Source organism: Aulonocara stuartgranti (assembly GCF_965226115.1).
Source record: "Aulonocara stuartgranti genome assembly, chromosome: 16".
Lineage (NCBI taxonomy): Eukaryota > Metazoa > Chordata > Actinopteri > Cichliformes > Cichlidae > Aulonocara > Aulonocara stuartgranti.
The window spans coordinates 28,611,607-28,620,766 of record NC_138952.1 but is presented as its reverse complement, the minus strand read 5'-3'; the positions used below and the strand labels follow the sequence as shown (position 1 = coordinate 28,620,766).

Genomic DNA, 9,160 nt, shown 5'->3' with positions numbered 1-9,160 from the left:
AAGATCTTGATCCACCATGCATTACTATCTGGAAAGCATCTGATTGGTAACAACTGATCCCAAACACACTGCCAGTGCAGTAAAAACATACTTTTACAGACTAGACACACTCAGTCATGGATCGGCCTCCTCAGAGCCCAGACATCAACGTTATTGAAGCAGAGTGGGATCATCTTGACAGAGAACAGAACAAAAGGCAGCCAACATCCAAAGAAGAGCTTTGAATGTCCTTCAAGAAGTCTGGACAACAATTCCTGAAGAACTGGAACTGATAAACAGCCAAAAAACTGTTTTGCTTGTGTTTCATTTCGCCTTCCTTCGTGTCCTTCACTTGGTTCCTCCACTATAAACTCATCATACATGATATAAAATCTGCAAATGGTGGTGAATGCCAGTAAGGAAAGGATCTTGAATCTCATTTGTGTACTTCATTTTGACCACTTATTTGTACACTATCATCAAATTTCAGTTTGACATTAGCTTTAATCATAGACTGTGTTGTCTGTATGATATGTATATTTAACATTAGATGCTTGGTTCCCTCTGTCTCGCTCTGCGATATCACTCTCAGTGATATCTTACCTGGTTAAATAAAGGAAAAATGATGTGAAATAAAGTAAGGTCTTCTATGAAGATTGTCAGATTCTTCCTTGCAAAAGAATGGTAGTTAACCTGCACTTCCACAGCAAGTCACGGTGCTGATTACTGATGAAAGCCCCACTTCGTATGCAGGGACAAAAGCTCTGCCTTCTGCATCTCAGAGAAGCCAAATCAGCTCTCATCACCTGATGATGCTTTTATAGCAATGGATTCGACTGCAAAATGTTAGCCTTACTGGGATGACACAGGAATCGGCTGATCTCATACACGAGCAAATAATAATATGAAAACTGAAGAGAATTTTTTTTCTTTTAGCCTTTAGAGTTGAACTAGGTATCTGTGAATATTTAATATATTAAGACTAGATTCCCAGTAATTTTGTAAATCTGGAATGCTAAATTGTAGCTTTATTCTCAAAATAAAAATGTGGAATAATTATTAAAATATGACATTACTTTTGAAAATATTATCTCTTTTATAGAAACGTTACTTTTTTTCCCCTTCCACCTAGCCGACTGTGTGAACGATGGAATTATGAGCAGGAAAACTGTTTGTGTGTGACAAATTCGGTTTTCAATGGAGTCCTCAAGAGCACATGGCTGCAGGCGTAACCATAATCATGTTGGGAGTGTATTTGAGGCTGCTGAGTGAATTTAATCTGTGGTGGGTTTTTTTCAGTTGGGGGGTGGGTAGATGAGGGGGTGGTGGATGATTTGAAATGGTCTAATTTAGGAAGCAGCTGCAGAGTATTAGTGTACTCTGTTTGTATTTAATAAATTATTCACAATCTAAGTTGTGCTTTACGGTAAAAGAGAGTGAAGATTACAGGAAAAAACTGATGATATGGACAGAAAAGTAAAGGAGATGCAAACCTGCAGGAAGTTAGGGAGGTGGTGTAAAACAGACTGAGAGAGTTGCAGAGAAACAGAATTACACACATACAGAGACAATCAGATAAACATAGACAGACTTTATTGGAGTGAAATGAGACTTCATACACAATTTAAACAAATAACAGGAAGAAAAATGCAATTTTCTGTCTATCTTGGATCAAAGAGTGAGATTTCTTCTGCTTTTGAAAAGTGGAAAAGAGAGGTTACCAGTTCTTACATGTAATAGAGAAATTTATCCATTCATGGGCAATGCAGGTGCCCCCTAAAACACTCGGGTTTACTACAAATTATGCAGACCTACAAATCCAGACTAATTGGAATGAATTATAATTTGTGGAGTACACTATTACAATATAAATGTTACAACATGACACTATGAAAAGCCTCTATCTTCTGGTCTAACAGTGAAAAAAACGACTTTTAAGGCCTTTGCCATTTAATTGTGTTTTATAATGTTACAGCTTTATTCCTAAAATATGATACATGATTTAGGTATATGATTTAATTCTTAATATATTAAGAATTTATTCCGATAAACAAGTAAAATAAAGATATTATAATGAACAATACAAAGAATATTGTTAAGTATTACTGGTTATTGCTCTGTGACTAGCAATGCAGCATTCTTCCTGATAAACACCGGCGCCATCTAGCGTCTATCTAGGGTTACATCAAGTCCTGCAATATTCTAGGGGGTGGCGTCATCACGTCAACCTTGACGTTGTCGTACTGTGGACTCTGCTTTGCACGGCATCGGCGGGGACTTTAGCAATTTATCCAGTTACACTGATAAATTGATTGATTTAATAAGGTATGTGTTAGTCATGTGTTCTGCTGCTGCTTTGCTGCGTCCCCGTGTTTTCACTTATGTAACTTTAGACAGAAATTAAAAATGCCACTCAAAGATATCTACATGGGCTAACTTTACTTGCTAATCCTTGCACGCCCAACTCTTATTCTATTGCTGACCAATTTAACTCCGTCTGTGTAAAATCTTAACAAAAGCTTAGTGTGAATGGCTTAAAAGACATGTTGCATGTATAGAAAGCGATTATGTTGAATTCGGCGTCATGCAGGACGTAATTTGGATTGAATGTTGTACTGTAGGTGCTTTGCCTTGGTCACTGTCGTTAGTACCAGGGGTTGACTTTATTTTAAGCCAAGGCTGGAGGGTGACAGCAGCCCATACACTGACCTGTGGTTGTATTCGTTGCTGTTGTGGTCAGATTTGACATTTTCTGTAAGCTGCTGCTCAGCTGCCTTAGACTTTGAGACTTACCGTTGTTTCTCAGAGTTCGCCGACTGTACTTGCAGCGACGTCGCCTCGTGAGTACAGTGGACAGGTAACGGACGCTTCTTAGCCGTCCTAGTTAAAGCCTGAACGTTAATCGCAACCACCGCGACATCAGTTGCATCTGCTTAGTGTTTGGACTACCTGCGTTTGTGCTTATCAAATCCGGGGCCTCATTTATCGAAAGGTTCTCAGATTGGTGCTGAGCGTTCACCTGTTTGTTCATGGAGCCATGTATGGAGTGTTTAAGTTCTTTTAAATGGGAATGCTTCTTAACCTGACTTATTATCAGTGCTGCTGCCAATAAATAGTTTTAATAACTAAGCCAAGTCCAATCCAAGTGGACAGTAACTAACAGTTACATCACAATACCTTATTACACATAAAGATTAGGGTGTAGTAGGATATGAAAGCCAGGCAGTCCATATTTCGAAGACTTGCTCATTTCTAGCTCTATATTCCCCCTCGATCTTCCTAGACTCCGCTCATTCATGATCAAAATACCTCTTATTTACTTCAAATGTGGCTTCAGCTTAGCTCCTCAGCTCATCCTTTGACTGAAACAACCCCCTTTAACCCTGCTTTCCTCTAATTGGCTGCCTTCTGCAAACAGAAGGTAGCTTCAGTGCCTAGATGACCATATTAGCGACACCTGCTGTCTTTGATGTGATAAAGAGCTAAGAGTAGGAAAAGCTGCGTGACAGCTGAGCTTGTACAGACACTGAACGCATTATTTCAAACTCTATCATGTTTACTTTGAGCTTTCATTGTACAAGTATTTACATGATAGAAAATAAGGAAATGCATAATATGGCCTCCATCCATCCGTTTATCCAATTCAGGGTCGCAGGAGGCTGGAGTTTGTCACAGACGTCATAAAGAGTGTGTTCAGGAAGTTCAGTTTGTATTTTAGCTTTGTTATCACCTTTTATAGAGATATTATATCCTATATTAATTCAGTTTGCACTCATTGTATTTATATTATTAAAAAACAGTGTCATTTGTTGCTCTTTAAAAGCGTGCTTAGTACAAGAAACATCCTCGTGTGCATCATTAAACTTCCATAATGCAGTGCTTCACATTTGCACCCGATATAAGAGATGTGTACATTACTGTGAAACAAAACCATCTCACCCAGTGGGGAGGTTGAGTAATGTGGGCTGGATGTAGTCTGAGTGACTTTAAGCAGGAGTACACTGTGTTTGCGTTTACTCTGCTGCTGTATGTCCTCAGATCAAAGATGGCCCTCACACTAGTGTCCTCCAACAAGTGCGCTGGCGGATTCCAGAAGGTTTTTGAACATGAAAGGTGCGACACATCTTCAGACACTCCTTTGGCCTCACCTTCAGTGACTTTCTCATGTGTGTAAAAGTGTATAAATGTGTAAGAAGACTGCACTAACGTGTTTGTATTTACTCTGTGCAGCACTGAGCTGAAGTGTAAGATGAAGTTTGCAGTCTATCTGCCTCCAAAGGCTGAGACCGACAAGTGTGCCGTCATGTACTGGCTCTCTGGTGAGTTTTTGAGTCATTGTTTACCTTGATCCATTAGATTAAGGTGTGTAAATGTTAAACGTTTTCTTAGATCAGTTGAGGAGTTTTTCTCCTGTTTAAAAGATTAGTAAATAAGTCAACAGGAAGATCCTGACTCGGTATAATGTATGACAGGTGCTAAACAATGCATTGTTTGTTTAACTGAAGAAGAGAAAATAGACCTGAGAGGGCAAAAAGCTGGAATTAGTCTCAGTTTGGTTAAAAAAGAGAAAAAGAAAATGATGATGATTTCAATTTTTTAAGTCAGAATTGAACATTTTCTCACTGTAAAGAACTGTTAAATCAAATTAGTAAAAAAACCCTCAAATTTATACCTGTTAGCTTAAGATTTTTAAGTTCGCTAACCATGCTAAATGATTGGCTGAAAGCGATAGGTGTATAGTTATGGACTGTAGAATTAGCTAAAATTAAATGGATAAATTGTTTGCTGAAAGAAACAAATAGCTGAGAGCAGTTAATAGATTGTTCAATATTTTTAATTGCTAAAAATTTAAAAAAAGATATTTATCAATATCCAAAAGTAGCTAACAGCGTAAAGTCATCTATAAGTAGTGGCAAAGATATTTAAAAGTAGCTTCAACATAATGGTTAAAAAGAAATAATAGACGAAGGGTTAACTGTAAATGCTTAAAGTTGTTTGCTAAAAGTAATGGAGATATGTTTAAAATGTTAGGGTGAAACGGTGGTGGCATAATAGCAAATCTGGTAATAAATGCATGGCTATATTATGTTTTTAGGGATGTAGAAATACCTATGCAAACTGTGAAAATCTATAAAGAAAATAAAAGTTCACTGTGACTGTAACAGTAAAGCCTCAGTCACATTAGATTGTGACGAGGAAGAATCAGTGATTTCCAGGTAACTGCATTGGATTTATTTATTTTTTTTACAGTTGTTGACAGATTGGTCTCCCAATCAATAGGCAACAAGATCTCAAGTCGCACTAATTGTTGCAGTAATTTTGTTCACTCTGTGGTGTTCGACCACTGTTATCCTTACGTGGCTCAATCACTCAGGTTCTCCTTCTAAATGACTGTAGTATGAACGATAACTTAAACACAGCCTAACTGTTGAATTTTGTGAAAAATGTTAAAATATTGACTGATATTGATTAAAAACTTTTTCGTGAAGCATGAAATCAAATGAACGTATTTGGACAGCCTTCAGAAGATGATTTGATCATAAGCTATCATGCCTGTTCAGAGCAGCGGTGACTGCGGCTCATCAGTTTTCACTGTCTCTCTGCAGGCCTGACGTGTACGGAGCAGAACTTCATCACCAAAGCCGGCAGTCAGCTCGGTGCTGCGGAGCACGGCATCATCATCGTAGCTCCAGACACCAGCCCCCGTAAGTTCACCATCTGATAGTAAGCACCTCAGCACGAGTGCGCTTACGTCTTTGTGCTGATTCCCACGGTTTGTTTTGAAGTCTTGATTCTGCTCAGTGAAATCTCTATGAAGGTTATGGTGGGGCTTCAGCATCTTTAGAGCTTTTGTGACTGACCAACCATGTGTCATCCCTCCTAAGGTGGCTGCAACATCGAAGGCGAAGATGAGAGCTGGGATTTTGGCACTGGTGCTGGTTTTTACGTCAACGCCACCCAGGACCCATGGAAGACCAACTACCGCATGTATGCCTACGTCACCGAGGAGGTATGACGGATTTAAGTCTTCCACGTCCAGCAACACCTGTTTTTCCTAAAGCTCCTGTGATTTAAATAGTCTGCCTCGTCTCTGTCAGCTCCCTAAACTGATCAACGCTAACTTCCCCACCGACCCAGAGAAGATGTCCATCTCTGGCCACTCAATGGGCGGCCACGGGGCACTCATCTGTGCCCTGAAGAACCCGGGGAAATACAAGGTACTGTACTATTCACTTGTACAAGAGAAAAGGCTTCATTAATGAGGGCAATTGGTTCATCTCTATAATCTCTAATAGATTTAAATTAGCTTTCATTTTTATTTTGTTTTTTAATCATAAATAACATTTCCTGTCATTAATTTGTCAGTCTGCTTCTGCTATGCCTTTTAATAATTTTTGTTATGTGCCAGGGATAATGAAAAGTTGTGAACTGTGTATGTCATTTTGACTGTTCCAATTATCAGACAGATTAAATTAAATGTTTTAAGTGTATCTGGACACACTAATTGAAATATTCCACATCTACACACAACATGTTTGCTAACGACTCTGACTTCAGTCTAATTGAAGTAAAGCTGCGTAAACGCTGGAAGCAATCTGCTCGTTAACGACCATTTCTTTTTTTTTTTCCTTGATAAAAATGGTGCAAAAAACGAACGCATAAGGACAAAAACTGTGATGAAAATCAGAGCTAATGAAGATGTGTAGATGGGCTCAGATAGACGGGATTATACAGGCGATTGCATTTATTAAATTTTCAATTTTATAAAGTGCCAAATCACAACATTTGTTGCCATCAAGGCACTTTATACTGTGAGGTAAAGAGCCGAGAATCAAAGAGACGTAAGGTGTGGTGGATTCTTTGGTTGTATGAGATTTGGTTTTCATGTCTCAATTGCTCAGTTATGTAGTTTGCCCAAGTACTCTTTTAAAAAGCCAACACCAGTGAAACTAGTAAATCATTTTTCTTTATCAGATTTGTTTCATTAAAACTTCAGGAATCTCTGTGGAAACATTTTATTGTCACAAAATATCACATCACCAGAACTCTTGCATCCTGTCAGCCTCGGCTGTCCTCTCTCTTCACTTTCTATCAGTAGAAACACATTCTGAATAACTGAAAGATGCTGATAGATCCTGATGTGTCTCCTGCAGGCTGTGTCTGCATTCGCTCCCATCTGTAACCCGATGCAGTGTCCCTGGGGACAGAAAGCTTTCTCAGGATACCTGGGCCCTGATAGGTCAACATGGGAGGTAAGAGCACTGAAGTTAGTGGCCAAAGAACCTACTAAAACATGACCCCTAAGCTGCTGGATGAAGAGTCAATGAGAGTTTCAACGAGGAGAGTTTGGCCACCAGAGCAGAAGAAACGGGTGATAATGGAGCATGATCATGTGACTTATGCAACTCGTCATTATTTCTTTCAGGCGTACGACGCTACCGTGTTGGCAGCTTCGTATTCCGGTCCTCAGCTCGACATCCTCATTGATCAAGGCAGAGACGACCAGTTCCTGTCAGCTAGCCAGCTTCTGCCTGACAACCTGATCGCTGTCTGCTCCGAGAAGAAAATCCCTGTCGTCTTCAGGCTGCAGCCGGTCAGTTCCTGTAGTCTCTACAAAGTAAAAGCTCTGATTCTTGTCAGAGAAATCAGAAATGTCTTCAAATAAGTCGTAGAGCAGCTGAGAAAATGAAGTTTATTTATTTTTGATCTTCATATTTATGCAACACCTGATCTGTGTCACTGTATGCTGTTTCCTTCTGCAGGGCTATGACCACAGCTACTTCTTCATCTACTCCTTCATGAACGACCACATCAAACACCACGCCAAGTACCTGAATGCCTGAACAGCCAACGCAGTTTGACCCCAGCCAGATCACTCTGACCCTGCTGCCATCATTCACCTTTTCTGTTTCATTTCTCCTCTGACTTCCTGTAGCACTGAGTTCACCCGTTTCTGGGAACTAAACAAAGCATGTCAGCTCACTGACAATTCGTCCCACTTAGAAGCCTTTGTGCCTTCACTGTGAAAAGAAGAGAAACTTCTGTGTTTAGTATTTTTTTGGGGAGGTGTGGTTACAGCCACGTTTCTAATATCAGGAAGTATTCTTGTGACCCGACTGCCAGCATGTGGATTTTCTTCTGGACTCAGAGCAGAGACTGGTCAGTCTTTCATAAGAATAAAATAAAAAAATAAATCTTGCTGATAAATTTTGGTGTTTTGTCTTCATTGCATTGCTGTTGAGTGTTTTTTATTTAAATTTGATTTCTAAAGCACCAACTTTGAACAGTCGACTCAAGAAGCTTTATATTGGAAGGTAAAGACAGTAATACAGAAGGAACCCCAACCACCAGATGAACCAGCACTTGGTGACAGTGGGAAAGAAAAACTCCAGAACCAGGCTCAGGGAGGGGCTGCCATCTGCTGCATTTGATTGGGGGAGAGAATAAAAGACACTCTGTGGAAGAGAGGCAGTTTTAGTAATTATTAGTGATTAAATGCAAAGTGGTGTATAAGCACAGATTAAAATAAGGTGAGTGAAGAAGCAGCAGCCTGGGTCAAGCAGTGTAATGAAGGTTCACCTGATCCATCAGCAATACCACCCGGGAATGTTTTAAGGCTAATCTTAAGTGGGTGCCAGCAAGTCAGCAGTCTGAGAGTGTAGCGCTCTATTGGGGTAATATGGTACTATGAGGTCTTTAAGATTAGATGGCACTGATTATTTCATCTTTGTGACTGCAGTTATATAATCGGCCCTTAAGACAATTTTAAAGCTTAAAATGAGCTTCAAAGTCAATTCCAGCTTTAAGGGGTTAACATTTCTTTCTTGCATCCTTTGGTCATAAAAACAGTAACAGAAACATCTGTTTGTAGTGATGCATGCTGTTTTTTTAAACTTCAGAATGGCTAATATACATAAAAAAAAAGCTCAAAAATACAGTATATGAAGTTTTCCAAACTTCATGTAAGGACTTACTTTGACATTTTTCCTTTTAATTAAATAAATATTGAGTTCATGTTTTACCATTTAGAGATTTTATTGGGGATATTTCACTGTTTCAAGCCTTTTGGGTTGATTATGTCCTCCTTTATCCTCAATTCATCAAATGGCTGCTCATCTGTCAGCCTGGTTCTGCTGCAAGTCTCTACTTGTTAAAAGTAAAATCTTCCTCCCTACCGTTG

General features: G+C 39.3%; 1 protein-coding gene across 1 annotated transcript; it reads left to right on the top strand.

The window, feature by feature from the left end:
* Window positions 1–2,187: 2,187 nt before the first annotated feature.
* Window positions 2,188–8,187, top strand: esd (esterase D/formylglutathione hydrolase). Its single transcript, XM_082509379.1, has 9 exons — window positions 2,188–2,304; window positions 4,018–4,092; window positions 4,210–4,298; window positions 5,586–5,684; window positions 5,865–5,989; window positions 6,078–6,197; window positions 7,134–7,232; window positions 7,406–7,573; window positions 7,743–8,187. The coding sequence occupies exons 2-9, from the start codon at window positions 4,025–4,027 to the stop codon at window positions 7,821–7,823; spliced, it is 849 nt and encodes a 282-aa protein (XP_082365505.1). The 5' UTR covers window positions 2,188–2,304; window positions 4,018–4,024; the 3' UTR covers window positions 7,824–8,187.
* Window positions 8,188–9,160: the final 973 nt, after the last annotated feature.

What these genes read in the sequence shown, in the direction of transcription:
- esd (XM_082509379.1), top strand. Translation starts at nt 4,025, where the DNA reads ATGGCCCTCACACTAGTGTCCTCCAACAAGTGCGCTGGCGGATTCCAG. An exon ending in AGAACCCGGGGAAATACAAG is followed by an intron (nt 6,198 to 7,133) that starts GTACTGTACTAT and finishes TGTCTCCTGCAG; the next exon opens with GCTGTGTCTGCATTCGCTCC. An exon ending in CTGATAGGTCAACATGGGAG is followed by an intron (nt 7,233 to 7,405) that starts GTAAGAGCACTG and finishes TATTTCTTTCAG; the next exon opens with GCGTACGACGCTACCGTGTT.